We start from the raw sequence: 23,979 nt of genomic DNA, 5'->3' as shown, positions 1-23,979 counted from the left end.
AATTTCTCCTTTCATGAGAAGCTCAAGCCGCAGTGATTCAGGTGGTTCTTTTTGTCTTTTCTGCTTCTGATACTTCTTCTGCCCGTATTTGGTACAAGTATCTCATAGCTGGTTGAGCTCTTCCCCGCCAGTTTTTCGATGAGGCAACTAGTCATGCAATGTTTGGATGTGTTGCAGCCAGGGGGCAGTATCAGGAGCAGAGAACACAAAGGGCAGTTCTTCAGGATTATCCGTGTTCCCTGGCGTGCTCCTCATCCTTTCTTCTTCTCGAAGTGTTCTACCTGCTTTGAATGCATCTTAGCTGTTAACCTTTATCTTTTGCATGACTTGTGATGCGTTTTAACAACCGATCAATTCTCTCCGAGCCTGCTCAAAGTAGGGAACTAACACCGGCTTCTCTTATCCTGTGTGTATGTTTGTGTCTAAGTGTATTTGTGGAATTTATTGACCTCTTTTATGTTTTGCTGTTGTTTTTTTTAACCCTGCCCTCCGGTGGCCGCAGAATGACACAAATAGGAAACACTATATCAGGAGTAACAGGCCTGCAGTCAGTCTGGTGGACGCTTGTGATGTAAAGCCCCAGCCTGTTGACTCCTGGGTCTAAATGCATGCATGGTAGGTCTGAACGTAAAGAAGTCACCACATTAACAACCTGTAGCGCCGCTTTACATCGTAGCATGGTAGCCTTTCATTTCCTGTTTGTTCATCCATTCACCTGTGTTCTTGTCACCCTCTCTCCCGCGCTCACCCTGCACCCAGAGCGTCAGCCTGCAGAGCTCTGTAAACGCAGACGGGTTCTGCTTTTTGTCTGCATTTAAGATTCAGAGCCACTCAGCTGGTCGAGGCGTCCGCTTGGTTTGCGTTGCTCATGAAGAGGGATCGTTCTTCTTCTCTCCCTCCACACGCGCAGTTCTCCTTTAATGAAAGGCGCCGGGAAAGCGATATGCACATGCCGTCAAGCAAATTCATTCAGGCACACTCGCCATGCCTCCTTTTGATCGCCATTCATCTCACACACACCTTCCCTGGGGATACACTTGGATCACCTCAGCTCAATGATGATGATGGAACCAACCAGAAATATGCACATTGACTCACACACACATCATGTGCAGGCAGAGATGGAATGGAGGCTGTGCTGATATGTACTCTGAGGTGTTAAATAGAGCCATTTCTCATCATCATCTGTATAATTTCAATATATACATGAAGTACCTGCAGGCCATAATGTAACACATGTAGATGATCGTATTTTGAGCAACGTGTTAGATTGAGTAACATCTATAGCTCGACGTCACACCAGACACAGTCACACAGTTGGGTTCATCATCCTGGGGTCCTAATATATTTCAGAGCTAAAAACATGATGTATATATACTATACACTCCTCTGGGTGGCGCTCTGGCCTCATTGTTCTGCAGCATCACTGTTATCTCTCTTTCACATCCGTCTATCATCGCGCCCCGCACCAAAGGTCCTTTCTGTTCCTTTGTCCCTCCTCATCATTATCTTTTCTTCTCTCACTCTCCTCTTTGTCAGTAGCCATCAGTTCGACTTTCTCATCGCCATCTAGTGCATTGATCAGGAAATAATAATAATATTCCAGAGAGGACTTGTGTTATTGACTGTAATTGTGCTACATGAGAATAATGATCAGAATTAAAGTGACACACAGGCAACAGCTGTTGAGCCATCAGGTAAAGACATTGAGCTGGCAGGAAACAGCTTTTAGTTTCATCATTTCATCCATCATGCTGGACTTCTTGTCGCTGTCTGCTGCCACAGTTTATTAGCATCTGAGTTGACGTGTGTGACAGTGATGTGATTTGTCTGTTCTGTGATTGTGTGACGTGACGTGATCGATTTGTCTGATATAAATCAACAACTACAGAGTTTCGTTCCAAATTCACGTCCATCATTCCTCCTCCGAAAGTCTGAATCTATTCACACGGACATATTTCACCTAAGAATTCAGGATCAAGTTACACCTTCCAGAACTTAGACTTGAGCCTGATTTTCTAGACAACCCCCTTCAGGAATATGAATCCAGTGAATCATGATGGATATCATCACTTTATTCAGTGGTTTTGTCACACTTTGGACCGAAACTCTGCATTTGTTGATAATGATAATGCTGCCACTAATATCTTTCTCTCTTGTGCTTCAGGCTTAAAACAGTGACAGTGCTACATCACCTAAAGGAGGATCTCATATCACCACTGCCATCACACTCGGAGCTCACAGTCGGAGTTGGATTTTGTACAGCAGAGAGGAATTTACGAAATAACGATCACAGCAGCAGCCAGCATTTTCATGCTTTTCAAAGAAAAACTCAAAAAGAATAAAAAAAGACTCCACTCCTTCTACTTTCTCATATCTACATTCCCACTGGACATCTTGTGAATTTGACAGTGTTGACTCCTGCTGAGCTCTAAAAGTGACGGGGAGAAAGCCAGAGGCTGGAATTTGGGGAAGAAAGGGACGCGTAGAAGGTAGACAAAGCCAAGTGAAGGAACTGAAAGGGAAAAGGAACGTTGATGGGAAAGAAAGACAAAGGAAGCATTTTCAGAGGAGGTTTCTTCTTTGAAGTTTGTGTTCTCTGTTTTACCTGTTGTGGATGTTTTCAGCAGGGTGAAGTTTGAGCTTGGACTGGAACATTAGAAGGTCACTGAACGTGGATGGACAGAGAGCGAAAGAGAGACAGAGAGAGAGCGAAAGAGAGGTAGAGACTGACGGAGAAACACACAGATAGAGACAGACAGAGAGAGAGAGCGAGAGAGCCTTGAAAAGAGCTGTAGCATATCGGATAAACACGTTTTCCCAGCAGCCTCTGCACTCACAGACTTACAACCCATTTGGTTCACTGTGTTTCTTAAAAAAATGTAACAAAAAAATTTGCACTGAGATGTTTCGCAATCGCAAGAGGTTAGCACGCGACCGACGTCAGTTTTATAAAGCGAGGAGGTTGCAGCCTGCAAGTGGGCGTGTGGAGAAAGGGAAGTGGCGGAGGTCAAGGTGCTGCGAGCTGACCTTCACTCACGGCACCACGGTGACATGAAGAACCGCCGCTGTTTGTCAATGATGTGTATTAAAGAGAATATAAGGCATTCTGTTTGTTTATAAATGATTTGTGTTGTTGAAAAGAAGAAGGATAGATCTAAAACCTTTTTTTTTTTATTGTTTGTTGGTTTTTATATTAAATGTATATTAGGGACAAAAAGACAAAAATGAAGGAAAAACAAAAACAAAAAAATACCGACTTCTTAGTTGTATATTAATATCACATTGTTTGGAAAGCACATCTCATTTGATAAAGGCTCACCATGTTTGTACGCCAGAAATAACCATGTAACTTATGTGTGTGTGTCAAATGTTGTCGCTCTACGCCAACGATCACCTATTTATATTTTGTATCGTCAGGAAAAGGTTTATCTTCAGCGTTCTTTCTAAATCGACACCCCGTCAAGGTGAGGAGTCCTGACAGATGTGTGTTAAGTTCTGTTTAAAGCCCCTTTGTCCCGCACCCCCCCTCCCCCCTCCCAGTGTCTGACAACCCAGTTTACCCAGTAAAGACAAATATTCTAACATGAGCATGAAGAAAAACTGTACAGATGTTTATATTTTATTCTTTCCAAGTGCCGTTGTTTCCGTGGAGTCATTTGGATATTCACTAATTCACTCACACGCAGGAGTAAAGGACATGCGGGCACATTGGCCTGGATCAAGGCCTCATGTTGCGTCACATTGTACAAAGAGAAACATTCAGTTCGGTCATATAGTATCTATATTTTTACAATGTTTATGGTGGACAGTTGAGAGTGGCAGAGAGATTTCATGTTTCTGTCTTTGTCTTGATGAAAGAAAACTGCGCATGTGGTTCAAAGTTGGACGCTGATAGGCCTTATCTGATATTTGATACCTGGGTTTACACGGTTAAGACCTGAAACAACATGTGAGCCCATGGGTTAAATGTCCATTTACGGCCTACGTTCTCAAATAATTGATACATTTTTAGGATTATGGAGGTGGTTATGGTTGGATGCACACTTTGGATTAGGAATTTGGATCAAACTTAGCAGGACCTTCGCTATCAATCTGTTTTCAAATCGACCAAAGTTAAGGGTCACACAGACAGTTGCAACTGAAGTTATACAGCACTACAGACATATTAAATACAGGTATACATTGTATTAGACATATGTATGAGTATTATTGGTGGTATTTCTTAAAAGTTGTATTCTACTGTCAAAAGACGTAGAATCTCTCTGAATGCATTGCAGTCTTTGTTTACATCTGTCTCAGAAACTAAACCCTGGTTGGAGCATGTTGGTTGTTTTAGGTCTAAACCGTGTAAACTGGATATAAATCTGATATAGGCCAAATAAGTGAAATGGTTATAAAGAGTTGCAGTGTTAACGTGGCCCAAGCTTCCATCGCTCATTCGTCATGGCGTAAACAGCATGCGACTGACTTTCCTTTGTGACGTGACTTTATCAAGCTTGCATATTTGACGCTTTGTTTACAAAGATGTACATTGTGGTAGAAATGAATCCAATATTGCATTACAGAGGTAAAGCGTGTAAGTGTTCCGAGCGTCCCCTTTGTGTGTCCTCAGAAGTGTGGGCTTTAGTGGGACCACACTGAGCCCAAGCCATGGAGAACCACCTGTATTCTGATTGCAGCCACAACCAAAGGACCCAGACTCGTATTGACACGCATCTGAAAGGAGAGTTTGGTTTGGTTGGGTTTGGTTTGTTTTGGTGTGGTCGGTGATCCAAACAAAGAGCCGATTGTGCTGCAGGTCAGACGCAGGTCACAGACACACGCGGAATCAAACAAAGGAACCTGTGTAGATATCACTGATTCAAGACCGTCAAAATAAAGTACCTGTACTACTCAGTAGCAGATGTGTTTGTGCCTATCATGTGCCTTAACCTTTTCCATGGTAGATAACGATAACAGTGTGTTTTATAGAAGATATTCCTCCACTTCAGCTGTCATCTCTTCATCCCCTGCCCCCTTTTCCCTCTTCTTCACCTTCCTCGTTCCCCCCTCCTCACTCCACTCACTCGTTCATTCAGCCCCTTCCCCTCTGTGTAGTTTAGACTGTTGGTGGGTTTCTGCCTTGTACTACATTGTATTATAAACTTTTAAAAGATTAGAGTCATTGGAAAACGGTTTTGGTTTCCTAGAGGAGTAAAGTTGTTAATGCTTTCGTAGAAGCGATGCCACAGTGACAGAATGTATTATGTTAATTTTACTAATACCCAGAGACAAATATTACGCTTGATAAACATAACGAAAAAAAATACTGGTTTGTAGAGTATAAATTTGGTGTGTTTTCAATAAATCATGCCTGGAAAGAAGACATGGCCTGTTTCTGTTTATTTAGTATTTATCTTCAACCCTCTGAAGTCACAACTGATCCAGCTGATGGGATCCAGAAGATTTTATATAAATGTTTTATATATACTTCAAGAAAGTTCCAAGAAAATAAAGAAAAATGTATAAAGATACCAAGATTCTAGAAGTTTCTTTACTGACTTCTACCAGTAAAATTAATAATGTATTTCAAAAGGTGGGTTTGAGTTTTGTTAGTCATGACCAATGACTGGAAACTTGAACACCAAATGTCGCAGGCGGGCCAGGATGGCGGTGTGTGAATGTTTTTCCCACTCTTTCTGTCTCAAAAAAAGATCTCCAAATGCCCCATAACTGTGTGCCCATTGTCATGTCAAACGGTTTCTTTATTTTTTATATATATATATATATATATATAAAACAAAAATGGTCAAACATGTGAGTATGGGTGAGTTGGGGGACTCTTTACTCGAGTCAGACTGGAGTCGGAAATTGAATGACTTGAGAATTGCTTGACCAACATACATTGATAAGATTCAGCCTGGCTTTGACTTTGAATTCACGACTTGAGAGACTTGACTTAGACTTGAGACGGAGGACTTGAAAAGGATGGGAGCGAGGATGAAAGCAGACTCAGTATTACTCAATTTGGTGGTTTCCTGGGGGGGCGGGGCGGATCCAAGGCAGGTGGACTGCACGAGCACATTTGGAAGTGAAAGCCGCTTTGCCTTTAATTGTAGATCCGTACACAAACGTAGTCCATATTTGTTGGGAAAGTTATTTATATTTTAATATTTCAACACGCTTTAACCAACATGGTTCTACAGCATGTTTTGAATGGTGAATGTGTGAGCTAGATAGCCAGCCCGAGGTATTTTCGAGCCGTAAATGTACTCGGGTTTAGTCACTGGTTCTTATCTGACGCACACGGGCATGCGGACAGTTTATGTCCGTTGTTAGCTGCTGGTAAATTCGTTTAAATTCAGTTTAACGTCAAATGTCAGCTCCCGGCTGTATAAAGTAAAGTACGCCTTATGCCCTGTTAGCATCCGCCATTTAATGCTGGAGCTGAGTAATAATATGCGAGCCCGTTCAGCACTGAGTGTTTGTCTTGTCTCGACGAATATTGAGTTTGTCAACTGAAGCAGCCGCTTCACACAAACAAATGTGGTTTTATGTTAACGTATTCATGGTTGCTGCTATGATAAAAGCCTCACTGTTACACCTCCTTAGTGTTTTTGCCTTTGCTGTACTGGATTTACTGCTTATATTTGAACCACACACAGGTTACTGCCATCTGAGTCATGGAGTCAGTGGGTGCTGCAAACTTCCTTCTGATGCTCCTTGTCATCTTTGCTGAGGGTGAGTAGGCAGATTACCTTGAGACACACAGTAAGTATGAGTGTTGCTTTAACTAGAACTTTGAGATCTTAAACACTGATCTCTGCCTTGGCCCAATAACCTTTTGGGCTAAATTGCACCCGTCTCTTTTTTGTGTCTTCTTTAAGTCGTAGTTTTTGAAAATCAACAGTAATGTTCTCCAATCCTCTATCTTGAAATGTTGAAGACTGATTTGCATCAAAGTATAAACCACTTAAGTCCCATCTATCCTGTTTATTAAATGAAAACAAACTTTTCATATATATTTCTATATATTACATTTCTATCATGCAGTCTGACACTTCTTCATATCTGTACTTTGTAATTCTTAATGACTGAATTTACCCCTAATTACGTCTGTCTCCTTTTCAGGGAAGAGCTGTGGCAGGCCTAGACAATTGGACAATGGGGACGTTGAATATGTGGATGGAAATGTGTTGTTTGGAGCTAAAATTGAGTTCACCTGCAATGAGGGGTCAGTGACGACGTTTTTGAAGCCTTTTTTCCCCCAAACATAATCTTAGATAGATGTTCGCTTACCTTTTGAATGGAGCTCTATAAATATAAGCATCCACTAAATGATACACTGGGTAAATATGCATGCTGCCATTTGGATCACATTCTGACTGATCTGAAGTCAATATTGTATCTGTATCTCCACATCTAGTCATGGTGTTCCATTGGAAAGTGGTACATAGTACTTGTTAAATATATTTGATTTGTAGTTTATGGGTAAATTCAGTAAACGGATTGTAAGATCCTTTAAGTCACAATCTTAACAAAGAAGTTTTGTGCGTATTCAACATCTTTAACTGCCTTATTAGGAACAATTTGCTTGGCAGAAGGAGAATATATTGTGGAGCCAAAGGGTGGATGGGGAGTATGCTCACATGTGAAGGTTGGTAGTCTCTGCTATCACAACATCCGTGTTCACCAGTGGAGGTTAATGATGGCATTAGTAACTCATTATGTATGAGATTGTGATTCTCAGTGGGATTGGCAGTACCAGTGACCCTTTCCCAATACTGGGTTCGATTTGATTAAGTATTTCATTATCTATTGTTGAGACCTCAGCAGCTCGTGTGTAACAAAATGTATTGAGTTGAAGTATAGAAACAGAACGCACTCACATTTTTTTGCAAGAACTCGGTGACGTTAATGATATCATGTTCTTGGTGTAAATGATTCTGTGATGAGTGGAATCCTTGTCCTGATTGCTTTTTATTGCCATGGCAGCCAGATGGGGCCACTGAAAGTCTTGGGGGTGGCCAACCAAAACGTTGTGGACACCCGGCGCACTTTCGCCGGCCTGCTGAGGGTGCGTCGGTGAGTGCGCCGGCACACTATCGGCGCACCCGCCGGCAACGGCAAGTGCGCGATAGTGTGAGTGATGGTAGGTCAAGTGGCCGGTGGGGGGGCCACTGGGGGGGCCAACGATTTTCTGTGGCGCCACTGCGGTGGGCCAACTGGTGAGTCAGTGCACTCTCTTTGTTTGCACAAACAGATGATGTGCATGACATTTTCCACCAAGAGTCAATGAGTCTTATTTGTTTTGAATGTGTTGCAGACAATGGAACAAAATGGTGGCAGTCATGGTGGTTCATCTTAGGGGGTAAGTTCCAACTCAGGTGTCATTTATATGAATTATGGAGCTCTTGTCATTCTGGCCCATTTTACAAAAACACTGTAGGCCCTCAAGGAATGTGGCTTTACAAGTAATTAACAACATTCTAATAAAAGCTCAATGCATTTCTTTGTTTGCTCTTTGTGCACATCATCCAGTTAAGTTGCTGCCGGACTGTGAAATGATTGCTATTGATACGCAGTAAATAGCAACAATTCTGCTGCCATATTTTCATTAAAAAATAAAACTAGCTAAAGCGTTAGTTGTGTTAAATCTACAAAACATTGGAAATATGTCTGCAGTACCTCGCTGATGTTTACATGTCAGATTATGAGAAGGCATTGAAATGGCCGGCAGAACATTTGTTGGCATCATGGATTCAAACATCTCTCTCTCCCTCTGTTTCCCATCAAAATAGCTACAATAAGTTGTGTTGCCATCACTGCCTGTGGATGTGGCTTTGGGTGTCCTGGATTCATCAAGAACAGCACAGGGTAAAATGCTCCTTAACTTGTCTGTGCATACTAACCGCGCTTACTTGGTTGATCTTTGTCCTGCCTTCCTTTTGCTTTCCCGCACTTAACATTTATACACTTCTCCGCCTGCGGTGGAGGACAAGTCTCCGCCTCCGGTGAAGGATATGTCTCCGCCTGCGGTGGAGAACACGTCTCCAGAACACGTCTCCATCGTCACCGTGGCTCTGGTGCATGACAATCCGACGGAGGAGCAGGCGGTGGCGGATACGCCGCTTTAGCACTCTCGACCACTGACCAACCTGTAGCTGACATCTTTGCATTGTTCATCTCTTTCCTCTCTCACAGGCCTGCTGGGATTTGTGATACGGACAATGTTTGATTGATTGATAAATTTTTGTCCAATACATTTCCAACATGGTTCAACATAAACGCAGCCACCACATATGAACTATGAAAAACAAAACATCCCTCCAACAACTATTTTTCTGTACTGAAAATGTGGCTCAACATTGATTTTATGAAATGCGTAAATGAAGACATTTCTTTCCATCGCTACAGGCTGGTCAAACTGCTGTGATGTTAAGAAAAGGCAGCTCAAACATCACCGGGCTGATTTGTGGAAAAGTATTCAAACAACTGTCAGATGTGTAAATGATCACTTATGAGGCTCTGCTCCTCAAACAAAGACCGGAGAATCGTTTCAGCATTTCTAACCAAATTCACTTTTGGAGTTTTCAGAAGCCCCCCTGGTGCACATGGGGTACACCGCTACATTCAAGGGCAATCTGAGGACATTCCTCTTCTCAGGCAACTGGTTTTACAGCCAGTTACATTGCATCAGCAGGACTGCACTGCTTTCTGTAGAGCAGGGGTACTGTACTTCAGGGGCCAAGAGGGACATTGATAAAGTTTGCAATTGCTACTTATTCCAAGTGAGAGCTCTGAGTCTGCATTTCAGAAATTCTCATAACAATAACAATATAACAAACAGTTGTTACTTATTCCTAGTGAGAGCTGTGAGTCTGCATTCTTTTCACAAGTACTTTCAGATCTAGTTGCTGCTCAGTTGTAGCTGCTCAGAGATAGTCTGCCAAATGTCTGTCAGACAGGAACGCTGCTTTGATTTTATTATTCTTAACGTCCGACTTAACGTCCGCGAACCGGGAGGAAAACTCCTCTTTCAATTCCGTGAGGTAGGCACAGTAAGGGGTGGGATAATGAGAGAATCAAATTGACTGTTCGTGTCACAGAGTCCATTGTCACTATGAGCTCTCCACCCCTCAGCTTGCTGCACAATTGCTCTTGATGCAAAATGCAGTGATATGAGAAGAAGTCCGGCGTTTCAGGATCTATTCTGAGCAAAGCAATTAATCCTTTCTCCTTTCCTACCATGGAAGGAGTCCCACCAGTAGTCACAGAAACCAGCCTTTTTAATTTGATGTTTTTGCCTGGTCCGTGAAAAAAGCTCATCATTGCAGAACAAATGTCCTCTCCCCGTGTTTGCCCTGTTAGCGGTAGCAAAGCCAGCATGTCCTCGGCAAATGTGTCCCCTTTGAGAAAGCGCCCCCAGACTATAAGCTGCGCGATGTCTGTGCGGTCGGTGGATTCATCCAATGCCAGGCTAAAGTACTCGGCACTTTCAATGTCTTTTAGCAACTGTGATAAAAGTTCGTCGGAAATTACTTCCACTCGCCTTATCACTCCCTCCAGGTAATACACGGCACCATAGTTCTTTGTCACTGATGGGTTTATTCATCTTCATTGCGCTCCAACATCGCCGTCATCAAATCCACCGTCGAACTGTTCAAATACATAATACATAACAATGTTCAAATACGTACAATACATACAAAATAAACACGTATTCATATCACACGCAACTGTAAAGACAAAATGAATATGCGCGACGAAACATAAACACGTAAATAAACATACATCGCTGGCTGCACACAACCGAGAGAGAATGGGTCCACTTGTTAAAAGAAAAATATAAAATCTTCAAACTTGTATTGCACCTTAACTCTTAAACTTTAAAACTTATAGCGGAGTATACAACTTGTCATGCTTCTTCTTGTAGGCGGTCGCAACAACTAAAGGTGTCCCCGAATAACATGAGATGTAAACATAGTTCCTGAGTTGAGTTAATACAACTGTTGTTCACCTGCGTCGAACCCGGGGAGTAACCAGACGGAGGCTATTTCCATTTTCCTTCTTCAGCTTATTTTATTTAGAGATATTAACACGAGCTTCAACTCAGCGGGAATAATTACAGGAAGTGAACAGGAAACCCAAAATGACGTCACTGCAGGTGACACTCCGTCAGCGCTACAGCGACCCCCGCAGGCAAGAACATAGCACTGCATTCCAGTCAACAGCTACACGAACTCACCAACCGAGTACATAATCAATATTAATGAAAATAAATCATATAAATAATATATGTAAACAACGTACCAAAAAATTAGATAAATAATAATTATGGCAGTTAAACTCCTGGTGGTTGTATCAGACAACTGCAGCTGGAATTTAAATTAAAGGCGCACTGCCTAATTTTCACACGAATTTGGTTGGCTAATTATATTTATTATGCATTCATTACCAGGCATTTCGGGGGCCACAAAATAAGAGTAAGTCTGCTGTAGAGGGTGCTATGCACAGTCATTGAATTTGCCACTCCAAAACTGTTACATGTTATCGGTGCCGGCATTAGTAACGTCTGTGATGTTTCTCTGACTGTGTGTAGCGTGGTACACAGTGAAGTTGTCCTCCACTACACATTTAATTTGAAAAGTCTTTTATTTTGTTCTGCAAAGAGCCAAAATATGTATTTTACAACACAGTTCGCCACACTCACACAAGTAACTTCTTCTGTGTTCTCGTTTTCTGAACGTATTCCCGCGTGACTTCCCTGGACGTAATCCCGCGAGATCTACCTGAACACCCAGTGTAGCGAACAAGCCCTCTGCTGGTTGGAGTTAGACACTGCATACTGCTAAATAATCACACTTTTCAAACAATAAATCAACCTTTCTTTTCCAGAAACGACACATACCCTTTTCACCACACTCTGAACATGAGCTGTACTAAATGTAAATCATACTAACCATGTAAATAATAAAAAATATGTAGGTAAATCACCCTACTGATGGCTCTGTATGCCACATGTGCACAGCACCTTGTGCAGCCAAAAAAGCCTTTTTGTTTGCTGAATAGTGCTCTGCTTGACCACGATATTGAACGTGATGAGAGAACGTGTCCCAGGCCTTAACGCTGTCCCTTAACCATTGTCCCGTTGTCCCTTAACATGTCCAAAGATCAATTTATGTAAAGGTATGTCTTTTTACGAAACTGAACTAGGACTAGAAGTGAACGTAGTCAGCAACACCAGCAAACAATACATCAAAGATATTAAACCAAAGAGACAAAAAGAGTTTCAACACGTCACCATAATCAGTATAGGACTTTACACTATGAGCCTAATGTACTTACCATCACACACACACATACAGAATACAGATGGTATGGCCACATAATGCAGCATAGGTGTGACATAAAAGTATGTGCATAGAGATAAATTAATGGGATCAAGTTGATTAAACTCAAACTCTAACTCAGAGCATGATGGTTGAATACAGTTGTAAAGCTGCCGTCAATATTCCCCTTTAATATTACATTACATTACGGTCATTTTGCAGACGCTTTTATCCAAAGCGACTTACATTACATTACAGTACCACCCTTCGCAGAGGGGGGAGCAATTGAGGGTTCGGTGCCTTGCTCAGGGGCACCTCGGCAGGGACTCGAACCGGCAACCCTCTGGTTCCCAAGCGGAAGCTCTACCCACTCGACTACTGCCCCCCACAATATCACTTCCACATCTGTTATCCTGTGTTTAATTTCAAAGGGCTGAGGCAGCTTGTGTTTCACTTCAACCGACTCAAATCAAAGCAGGTATCTGATTTGATATCAATCACACACCTTCCATCATATAGATTTTGTTACTTTTCATTAATTTCTGGAAGAGGAGGAGTCTGACTTCCACCACCACACGCTCACAGGAAAGCATGGCTTTTTGTAAAAACATGAAACAAAATGGCTTCCATCAAGTGTGGAGGAAGACACCTAAACGAGTGTGAAGCTGTGGAGGGAAAGTGTTTCATGTTTCCTAAGGCATTCATTTAATCCATTTCTGTAGATGTCAAAGTATTGAAAATAGCCACTGCGTCGTTGTTGTAGATGTTGTATCTTTGTCAGAACGACATGGGAGGAGGCGATGGATGCTCATGATTGTCACTGAATTCTGGCTAAAGACAATTATACATATAAATATAAGTCCATAACACAACAAAACACACAAGATCATCACATCTCATTCTCTACTTCTGGGTCTTAAAGATAAACATTAACACGTCCTTTTGAAACGTACAGAGATGGCCAAAGTATCCGGATCCTTTCACAAATACAATGCTTTCTATTCCACATTTAATATAACAGAAGAATTGCTATTGATTCATGACTTATCATATAACTTTAAATGAGAATGGCATGGACAAAAATATTCATATTACTCAGCCTACTTCACTACAGGCCTCACTAAGATACAGTTACATCTTGATAGTTTTGAAATACTATTGCCCAGAACATTTTATGTCTTTGATGGAGAAGCAAGACAGCAGTTGTTTACACGTTTTTGGTTTTGTTCCACAGCAAAACGACATTTTTGTATTGACTTAGGCTACAAACAAACATATTTGAATAAAATGTAAGGGTAATAATACTTTTGGCCACATCTGTATGTCAATCCCAGCCCCCCATTCTAATGCGTCATGGATGAACTCAAAGTATCCAAAAAGAAATCATGGACTTTTTTAGCATCTACCTGAAATTTTTGCACACTTTATCTGACTTGCAAGTCCAGTGCAGCATCTTTTTGTTTGCTTTAAAATATGATCTGATTGACGGCAATAGACAAAGAGAACGCTCAGTCAGAACCTGTGGACGTACAACACTTTGGATAAACACACACAATGTCAACTTCAAGTCATCGCCTAAAATTCATAAGTGAACAATAGTGCAAATATGTCTGCTTATTCATTCTATGAAGAATTAAACCTTTAAATCAGAGTCAGACTGTTCTGGCTGGTTGTGTTGGGATGTTCCTCCATCCATGTTTGGCTCATGAGTCTGACGGTAAAACAGATTGCATCATGTTACACTTGTAGGCTTCTTATTTGCCCTTATTAGACATATAGACAGAAGTTTTGCACATAGGATCAGCAGAAAGAAGCAGCTGCCATTACATTACATTACATTACATTACATTACGGTCATTTAGCAGACGCTTTTATCCAAAGCGACTTACAATAAGTGTGTTCAACAAAGGTAGATAAAAGAACTTCAGGTCACAAGAAATCGTAAGCGCATTTCCTTCCTAAACCAACAGCTAAGAGCATACCTAGAGCTAGAGTAGAAGTGCAATAAGTTAGGTACTATGATGAATGAGAAAAAACAAAAGGACAGATTAGAAGTGAAAGATTAGAAAACAAGAGCATCAGAAGAGCTAGGACAGAGTAGGTGATGTCCTAAGAGGGAGGATCCGGGTAGTGTTTCTTGAAGAGATGGGTCTTCAGCCTGCGGCGAAAGATGGGTAGCGACTCCGCTGTCCTGACATCAGTCGGGAGAGCATTCCACCACTGAGGTGCCAGAACAGAGAAAAGCCGTGACCGCATCGATCGCAAGCAGGGGCCGCTGAGCGCCGGGGCAGCCAGTCGCCTGGAGGCAGCAGAGCGAAGTGGTCGGCCGGGGGTGTAGGGCTTGACCATAGCCTGGAGGTATGAAGGAGCTGTTCCTTTCACTGCCCTGTAGGCTAGCACCAGAGTTTTAAACTGGATGCGAGCAGCTACGGGGAGCCAGTGTAGAGAACGGAGAAGGCAAGTTGTGTGGGAGAACTTGGGAAGGTTGAACACCAGACGAGCAGCAGCTTTCTGGACGAGCTCCAGAGGTCTGATGGCGGAAGCCGGGGCGCCAGCAAGGAGGGAGTTGCAGTAGTCCAGGCGGGAGATGACAAGAGCCTGGATCAGCACCTGCGCTGCCTTGTCGGTGAGGAAGGGACGGATCCTCCGGATGTTGTAGAGGAGGAATCTGCAGGAACGCGTCACCGAAGCGATGTTTGCCGCGAACGACAGTTGGTCGTCCAGGGTCACACCCAGATTCCTCGCGGTCCGAGTAGACGTCACCACGGAGTCATCTATGGTGATGGCCAGGTCTCGGTGCGGGCAGCCCTTCCCTGGGAGAAACACCATCTCAGTCTTGTCCAGGTTGAGCTTCAGGTGGTGCTTCGACATCCACCCCGAGATGTCTGCCAGGCAAGCAGCGATGCGCGTCTCCACATGGGCGTCAGAAGGAGGAAACGACAGAATCAGCTGGGTGTCATCAGCATAGCAGTGGTAGGAGAAGTTATGGGAGTGGATAACCGAACCAAGAGATGTTGTGTAGAGGGAGAAAAGAAGAGGGCCCAAGACCGAACCTTGCGGAACCCCAGTGGTGAGCCTACGTGGCTTCGAAACAGAACCTCTCAGTGTTACCTGGTAGGAGCGACCTGTCAGGTAGGACGCGAACATGGAGAGCGCAGAGCCAGAGACACCCATTCCCTCAAGGGTAGAGAGAAGGATCTGGTGGTTCACTGTGTCGAATGCTGCAGACAGGTCCAGGAGAATCAGGACAGAGGAGAGAGAGTTCGCTCTAGCAGTTTGGAGTGACTCGGTCACTGCCAGGAGGGCCGTCTCGGTCGAGTGGCCCACCTTGAAGCCGGACTGGTGGGGGTCCAAAAGGTTGTTCTGGTGGAGGTACAGGGACAGTTGATTGAAGACAGCACGTTCAAGAGTTTTAGATAGGAAGGGTAGAAGGGATACCGGTCTGTAGTTCTTGATGTCTGAAGGGTCAAGAGTTGGTTTCTTTAGAAGCGGAGTGACTCTAGCAGTCTTGAAAGCAGAGGGGAAAGAGCCAGAGGCCTGAGACGTGTTGATGACGTGGGTCAGGTAGGGAAGAAGATCCGGTGCAGCAGACTGAAGGAGAGAGGAGGGGACAGGGTCAAGAGAGCAGGTGGTGGGGCGGCTAGATGTGATGAGCTGGAGGACCTCCTGGGCAGAGAGGGGAGAGAATTGGGACAGAGAGGGAGATGATGGAGAGGGTGGTAGAGACAGGACTGCTGGCAGATGATGGAAGGAGGATCGGATGTCGTTGACCTTCTTGTCGAAGAAGTTGGCGAAATCGTCTGGGAGGAGAGAGGAGGAAGGAGGAGGGGGTGGGGGTTGGAGAAGGGATGAGAAAGTTTGAAAGAGTTTTTTGGGGTTGGAAGCAGAGGTTTGAATTTTCGTGCAGAAGAAGGCAGCTTTAGCAGCAGAGAGAGAGGAGGAGAAAGAGGAAAGAAGCGATTGGAATGCATGAAGGTCCTCCAGGAGTTTGCCGTTCCTCCATTTGCGCTCAGCCGCTCTCAAGCTCCGTCTCTGAGTGCGCACCGAGTCCGACAACCAAGGGGCCGGTGGAGTTGGGCGTGCAGGCCTGGAGATAAGGGGGCAGAGATTGTCCAGAGAGGAGGACAAGGTAGAGAGAAGAAGATCAGTGGCAGTGTCAGGGGAAAGAAGAGAAAAAGATTCAGGGGCAGGGAGAGCAGAGAGAACAGAAGAGATCAGTGGGGATGAGAGAGCGTAGATTGGGACGAGAAGAGATCATGCGGGTGGGGGGAGATTGGGTGGGTGGGGAGGAGAGGGAGAGAGTGAAGGACATGAAGTAGTGGTCAGAGAGATGTAGAGGAGTGACGGAGAGGTCAGCGCTAGAACAGTGCCTGGTGAAGATGAGGTCCAGTTGGTTGCCAGCCTTGTGGGTAGGAGGAGATGGGGAGAGAGCTAGGTCAAAGGAGACAAGAAGAGAAACAAGAGGGTGAAGTTTCTCAGTCGGGATGTTGAAGTCGCCAAGAAGGATGAGGCCGGAGCCGTCGTCAGGGAAGTGAGAGACAAGAGTGTCGAGCTCCTCTAGGAAGTCCCCGGAAGGGCCTGGTGGGCGATAAACAACAGCAATGGTGAGCTTGACCGGATGAGAGACAGTGACAGCATGGAATTCAAAGGAAGAGGGAGAGAATTGTGACAGGGAACAAAGAGAATATGTCCAGTCTTTGGAAATTAGCAGGCCAGTACCACCACCCCGCCTCGCAGCTCTGGGAGTGTGAGAGAAAGAGTACGCATCAGACAGAGCTGCGGGCGTGGCAGTGTTTTCTGGGGTGATCCAAGTCTCTGTAAGAGCAAGAAAGTTAAGGGAGAGCACAGATGCGTAGCCTGAGATGAACTCAGCCTTCTGTACAGCAGATTGGCAGTTCCACAGCCCCCCTGCCACCACCTGCTCAACATGAGTGGAGAGAGAAGGGTAGATAAGATTGGTGGGGTCACGACATCTGGGCCTGACCCAGTATCTGTGTGGCCGCCATTAGTTGTCACTTCAAAGTCCTCTCATGATACACACACTCATACAAGCGATTACACTCCAATTGCATTATCTCAAGTCAGACTCGTCCTGTCAAAGATGTCGTGGGCGGCAGTAGTTCAGTCGGTAGGGCTTTCGCTTGGGAGTGGAGGAGGGTCCCTGGTTCGAGTCCCCACCGAACCCTCAACTGCTCCCCCCTCTGTAATGGGTGGTTATGTAATGTAAGTCGCTTTGGATAAAAGCGTCTGCGTAATGTAATGTCTTATTGATTTCCATTTCAGTGTCAAGGCACAAAATGCTTTGAGGAAGATTTCATCTACACTATGAGAGCTTTCAGTCAGCAGAAATATACAGCACAGAGCACAAATCAGACCTTATTTCATCCACACCAGCCATTGGATAACTACAAAAAATAATTCCCATTATACTTGATGAACTGTATGGCTTTTCCATTCGTGATTTGAAAGGATAGACGACTTTTGTTCTGTCTGCCACTTAAGGATACAGGATCAGGCTACATTCCACCCTAAAACACAAAGTACATGAGGTTCTGTACTCGCTCGCAAAGTCTGAAGTCAACAAAGGCTGTGATGGCAACAAATGCAACAATCTGCGGGTGAATACAGAATGAAAAGGATTCGTTTGCACTTTTATGTAGCATGTTTTTGCTCGATTCAGTAACTAATAATTAAAAGAAGACTGGCACTGTGGAATCATATGTGAAGTTTAGATCAGAATCTTTGTGTTGAATTTGGCGATCATACACTTCTAATGCACAATACACAATAACATAATCCAAGATATTGTAGTGAAAGGATGAATGGAGGCAGAAGTTGTTATCTTTCATCTATTACCAATACTACCAAGTGTCATTTGATCTACTGTGCTGTCAAACGAATCTTTGAAGCCATCAAAGCAGCAGCGTCACTTGGAGACGACCCACAGCCACTTAAAAGACCAACCTGTTGAATACTTCCAAGCTAGTCTCAAATCCTTCCAAGGTCAACAGACATTGATAAGAAAATCATGTTTATACATGGCACTAGGCCCAGTTTGACATGAAACACAATTTTATAAAATATATAGAGTAGGGGGTCCCCGCTCCGTCTCTCCATTACTTTGGGGGTCCCCAGCCTGAAAAACGTTGAAGACCCCTGGTCTAGAAGAAGAAAAACCAACTTGACAAATTTAATAAGTTAACTTTCTTGTCTTGTCTGGGATGTGAGTTGTAAACAAAAACCTAAATTAAAGGCAATTCCTATGCTTAAACCTATTAACTTAACAAATGTATACTGGAATCTAGGATCAAATTGTAAGGTATGGATTCGGCTCTGTCGCACCAAATTCCGTGTACACACATCGAGGGCCAAGTGCAGGGATTGAGAGCGCAGCCGTAATCAGGCTTTGATGACCAACCATCGGCCTTAACAGCATTTGGACACGCAGGGTACAAATTCACTCGCCAATGATTCATCTCCCAATAAAGGAGGAAGCTCTGGACTCATGAAGAGTGCATGGCTTTAAAAACATGTACTGACCTTTATGTCATACACACAACTAGAAAAAAACAGGTAATACTTGGGACTATGAAGGTTAGCGTAAACATGTCTAGACATGACAACAGAGATGAGGAAACAGTGAAAATGCAACGACGAGACTAAACATGAGCAAATTACAGGAACATAAGAGAAACAAGGCATTTAAAGAAAGATGATGTTACAGATGAGCACTGCTGACCATGACGATTGTGATGCAGGAGGTGGTTTGAAAAAAAAACACATGAAGAGGCAGATTAAGAGACAAAGAGAGGGAGAAGGATCAAGCCATCCGTTTAGATTGCAGACATCCTCGGTGAACGGTCTTCACACCGCGGGGACACACTGATCCATGGCTGACTGCAGGAGACCAGTGGACCCTGTAAGAATTACAGCAATTAACAGACGGCATGGTTCATTTTCCTGACAAAAACAGAAGTATACACAGCAGATAGAAAATGTTTAAATTGATATTGGGCAGAATTACAATAACACGGCCTTCCATGGGGATAACATCCAATTTGAAAAAGGCTGTAACTGTTCTAAAAAGGGAACAGGAAGGTCTCAGAGGGAACAGCCTAAATCTGAAGCAGGCAGACTCTGTTTGAGTCAGAGCCACAGGGCAGCACGGCAGAGTGCAGCTTCATCCTGCAGGACAGAAGCTGCAGCAGACGACCAACGGCTACACTGATGACATAAAATACAATGTCCCTTAAATGTCCCTTAAAATGAAATGCCCTCTGAAGGTTAATACAGCGGGCAGCCAAGCGAGACGTAGCAGCCAGCATCACAGAGCCTGAACTAAATCCAGGCTGAATTTGTTGCTACAACGGGAGTGGCACCTTTTAATCATGTGGGAGGCAGTAGCTCAGTCGGTAGAGCTTCCGCCTGGGAATCGGAGGGTCGCCGGCTCGAGTCCCTGCCGAGGTGCCCCTGAGCAAGGCACCGAACCATCAATTGCTCCCCCCTCTGCGAAGGGTGGTCATATAATGTAAGTCGCTTTGGATAAAAGCGTCTGCCAAATGATCGTAATGTAATGTAATGTAATGTTCATAGATGAACTTGGGCATGATGGTGATGGTCATGGCGGTTGGAGAAGTGTTCGCAATGTCCTTGATCTGGGAATTCTGAAATCACACAGATTACAGATTACTTCATACACATGGCATCCACGTTACATCACTACTCAATAAATACATATTATGAGAAACTTTCAATAACAGTCCATCCAGAAACTGTCTGACCTCGAGTCCAACAACATTCTGCCCATTGATTTCACAGAGGTAATGATCCGTCAGCAGGCCATTACGGGCTGCAGAGGCATCCTTGACCAGTGAGGAGATTTTGCCGCCTTCCTCTAAGTTGAAGCCCACGAGTCCTGAGCTGTCTTTGTGCATGGTGACGGTGCGCTGAAATGGCCTGGAGAAAGAAACCAAATGAGGAAACCTGGACTTTTAAACAATGTCTATGGATCAAACCAAATCTTTCAACAAGTACCAATAATTGTGATCAGGAAAACCCAGAAGAGAGAGAAGCAGAAGAGGCGACAACTGCCTTTGTGAGTGTGTTGCTTTATTTTGTGTGGGAAAAATTAAATCTGATGCACGAATTAGAGCACTTTGCTGATCTGTTGACAGCTCGTGGCCAGCAGAGGGAGACAAAATCATGTTTTGATATCCAATAACAATTCCAGCTTCAACTGATTAGTGCTTATAACTGCAGACAGAGAATTATTTAGAATTATTATAAAGAACCTATTTTTGTGCAGTTTATTGATATTTGTTGAGTGATTTCTTCAATCTCACATCACATGTGTCTTTTCCTTGTTTAAAATCTTATTTTGGGGAGGTAATACTTGTTACTAAGGCGTCAACCACAATCTGATTCCTCACTTCCTAGTATAAATGTAGAACAGAAAGTAAAGCACTATATTATACATCCAAAATACTAAGATTGAGATACCTACATATTTGAATAAACGATAGTAATTGTGCAAGAAGTCATGTTGTAACTAGACTCTATGTAAGGTGTCAGACTGAGGCCTCTGAATCCTCCTCACCTGTCTCTGACCACCAGCTCAATGTGGGTCTCTGCCGCAGCCTTCAGGGCCTTGTGGACCATGTCCACGCTCCAGCTGGCCCAGTTCTTCCCGTTGATCTGAAGGACCTGGTCCCCGAAACGCAGACCGGCGAGGGCGGCAGGGGAGTTAGCCTGCACCAGCTTGATAAACACTCCCTGGGAAAGGAAACGGAAAGGGAACAGACAACGTAAAAAATAAGATCAGGGGAAATGAGGAGGACGAGATGAGAGACGCAAAAGACCAAAGCCGATGACGCAGAGGCGGACAAAGGCGGAGCTAAAGAGGACGCAGAGGAAAGCAGGGACAAAATCTTTACTATAAGAGAGACAACTAAGATGAAATAAAGATTAAGAATGAAATATGAAAAGGATGACACACAGAAAGCTCAGGTCTGAACCATTCTGTTGCAAGAGGACAAACTGAATTTTCAGATGTTTCTCTTCAACCCCTTCAAAATCGATGATCCAAAAGACAAACGCTAATGAGTGTGAATGTAGCTGTGCATTACAATCCATTAACTGGGGTGTTGTACTTGATTACGTCTTTGATCCTCAATTTAAAGGATTCAATATCCAGTTAACAGATAGAGCACGTGGCAACAGAGCCTGCAGTGTGAGCTACAATCAGAATGGAGACTGCATTACATTAGGGAAAGGGCTCTGTCTGCTTCTTCTATACTGTATAGTGATTGCCAAAACCATTAGTTGTGTTTTTCCGACATTAGATAAATCCTATGAGCGGTCAAGACTCACATTGTCGATGGTCGTGACCCTCAGTCCGACCTTCCCGTCCTGGTCCATACAGAGAATAATCTCTCTGAGCCCCCTGATGCCCATGTCTGCCCCGGTCACCGGACGCACCATCCCGCCAACACCTGACATGGCGGGCACTGCCACCTGCTGAGGAGGCGAAGGGACCGGGAGGGCAGGGCGGGAACCAACAAAGGAGAAACAAGTTATCACAAAGTAGAGCCATGAGGGAGGATTCTGTTTCACCTCCACCTGCAAAGGAGAGAAGAATGGTGGCGCTACTTGTTCAAAAATCATTCTCACAAAAACTACAACAGCATTTCAGGAAAATAACACCAGAACACAGCACCAGATGGGGCACCGCAGGGCTGTGTCCTCAGTCCAATGCTGTACTCACTCTACACCTTTGACTGTATTTCCACACACCCAACTAACACAATAATCAAATTTGCAGACGACACAACAGTGGTGGGACTCGTTTCAAACAACAATGAAACCCACTACCGTGAGGAAATAGACAAGCTGGCAAACTGGTGCATAGACAACAACCTCACACTCAACATTAAAAAGACAAAAGAACTCATCGTTGACTTCAGGAGACACCATGAGGACCACAGTCCTCTTGTCATCAAGGGAGAGGAGGTAGAGAGGGTTCACTGCTTCAAGTTCCTGGGGACTTACTTTGGTGAAGACCTTAATTGGACTGTGAACACCTCGGCCCTTGTCAAAAAGGCACAGCAGCGACTCTATTTTTTCTTTGCACACTGAAGAAGAACCACCTGTCTGCAGAGCTGCTCAGGGCCTTCTACCAATGCTGTATAGAAAGCGTCCTAACATACTGTCTGACAGCTTGGTATGCAAACTGCACCGAGGCAGATCGGCAAAAACTCAAAAAGACTGTTAAAACAGCAGGAAAGATAATTGGACTTCCCCTGCCCTCTCTGGAGGACATTTTTAAGACTCGTTGTCTCCGCAGGGCCAACACCATCCTGAAAGATGCATCCCACCCTTGTAACTCCCTGTTCTGTCTGTTTCCCTCTGGAAGGCGATACAGATTACTGAACATGCGCACCACCAGACTGAAGAACAGCTTCTTTGTAAGGGCCATAAATGAGCTAAACAAAATCAAACATTAGACAAATTAGTACCCCAAAAGTCAATTGCAATATTGGGACAAATTGGGACACATTGGGACATCTTAAGCTATGATGTCATGTGATGTCCTATGGGGTGTGATGTTGTGATGTCATGATGTCATATGGGATGTCGTGATGTCATGTGGGATGTCACATGATGTCATATGATGGCATGTGATGTCATATGTCATGTGTGATGTTATGTGATGTTGTGATGTCATATGGGATGTCGAGACATGTATGAGATATCTTGAGCTATTGGGACATCTTGAGCTGTGGGACTACTTATGTTTTAATGTATGAATGGAACTGTGTGTTGTTTATTTATTATTTGTTTGTAGTTGTTTATTTATAGTTTGTTGCTGTTATTTATTACTGTTCAAAGATTCAGGCACAGCACAAATGCATTTTCGTTGCTTGTAGTTTAGAGTTTTTAAATGTACAGTATTTTAAACTCTAGCCCACATCGCTTGAGCCATCACACAAGATCTGAAACACATGGCAGATCACAGAAACACTAAAAGTGTCATGATCCCCATGCAGGCAGGTTTTGCAGGCAAATGTCTGATGAACCAAATGAGGAACAAGGACAACAAGGAGAAGATGCTGATCAGGGAGACTATGTCGGTGTTCTCAGTCTAGCAATATGTTGCGCAAAACCAAAAATGGACTGAAAAACCTGATGGCAACCATGTAAACAAAACAATACAGAGGACAAGACGAGAATATCTTTCCCCTCAAAAAAGTCTCATACTCTCTCTCTCTCTTGTTCTCTCCATGTCAGGAAAAGACTGGACAAAATAATCGTTTTGAAAGAGTGTAAACGTCACAAATATGCCACACAGAGAGGCCGTAGATACGGAGAGTGATTCCCCAACAAAAGCACGTAATTCTGACTGCAATCCCATAACTGTGAGAAACCCCGTCCGACAGCCACTTTAGCCTCTACTCCATTCTGTTATTCTCAGTCCTCACACACAAGTGCACCATTGTGTCAGCGCACACAGGCATTTTTATACCATCTAGTGCTTACCTTTCTGTTGTGTTTGTTTGCTTGCTTTATATTCCTCCCTCAGACTGAGTTGTTGATTTTAGCAGGCTAGACCAGCAAAATCAGCCAAGACGTGCAGGTTTTTCACTTTGGGCCGCTTTCCTTATCACCT

General features: G+C 43.8%; 2 protein-coding genes and 1 long non-coding RNA gene across 7 annotated transcripts in view; 2 read left to right on the top strand and 1 right to left on the bottom strand.

Annotated features, from left to right (window-relative positions):
* arvcfb (ARVCF delta catenin family member b) overlaps positions 1-5,368 on the top strand; it is an 89,321-nt gene extending 83,953 nt beyond the window's left edge. For 3 of the 5 annotated variants that reach the window (XM_076150738.1, XM_076150736.1, XM_076150741.1), the window contains 2 exons: positions 503-615; positions 2,168-5,368. In XM_076150738.1, coding sequence (XP_076006853.1) covers positions 503-604 — 102 coding nt within the window. In that variant the 3' untranslated portion in view covers positions 605-615; positions 2,168-5,368. The remainder of the gene's footprint in view (positions 1-502; positions 616-2,167) is intronic. The other 2 variants (XM_076150740.1, XM_076150739.1) reach the window with 1 other exon arrangement.
* Positions 5,369-6,659: 1,291 nt separating this feature from the next.
* On the top strand, positions 6,660-20,538 carry LOC143001243 (uncharacterized). The gene is made up of 3 exons (XR_012963693.1): positions 6,660-6,723; positions 7,114-7,216; positions 20,133-20,538. It is a non-coding gene; the product is annotated as an uncharacterized LOC143001243 (long non-coding RNA).
* Positions 19,179-21,824, bottom strand: LOC143001242 (syntenin-1-like). The gene is made up of 5 exons (XM_076150742.1): positions 21,684-21,824; positions 20,911-21,086; positions 20,096-20,270; positions 19,897-19,978; positions 19,179-19,243 (listed from the first exon to the last, which is right to left on the bottom strand). The coding sequence occupies exons 1-5, from the start codon at positions 21,810-21,812 to the stop codon at positions 19,179-19,181; spliced, it is 627 nt and encodes a 208-aa protein (XP_076006857.1). The 5' UTR covers positions 21,813-21,824.
* Between the last annotated feature and the right edge of the window lie 2,155 nt (positions 21,825-23,979).

This window comes from Genypterus blacodes, unplaced genomic scaffold (assembly GCF_046128005.1).
Source record: "Genypterus blacodes isolate CSIRO-AG114 ecotype Tasmania unplaced genomic scaffold, CSIRO-AGI_Gbla_v1 ptg000053l_1, whole genome shotgun sequence".
In the NCBI taxonomy this organism is placed as follows: domain Eukaryota; kingdom Metazoa; phylum Chordata; class Actinopteri; order Ophidiiformes; family Ophidiidae; genus Genypterus; species Genypterus blacodes.
The sequence above is the reverse complement of the archived record's forward strand: the minus strand, read 5'-3'. Positions and strand labels throughout refer to the sequence as shown.

What these genes read in the sequence shown, in the direction of transcription:
- LOC143001242 (XM_076150742.1), bottom strand. Translation starts at nt 21,812, where the DNA reads ATGTCAGGTGTTGGCGGGATGGTGCGTCCGGTGACCGGGGCAGACATG. An exon ending in GGGTCACGACCATCGACAAT is followed by an intron (nt 21,087 to 21,683) that starts GTGAGTCTTGAC and finishes TTCCTTTCCCAG; the next exon opens with GGAGTGTTTATCAAGCTGGT. An exon ending in GAGCTGGTGGTCAGAGACAG is followed by an intron (nt 20,271 to 20,910) that starts GTGAGGAGGATT and finishes TTCTTTCTCCAG; the next exon opens with GCCATTTCAGCGCACCGTCA.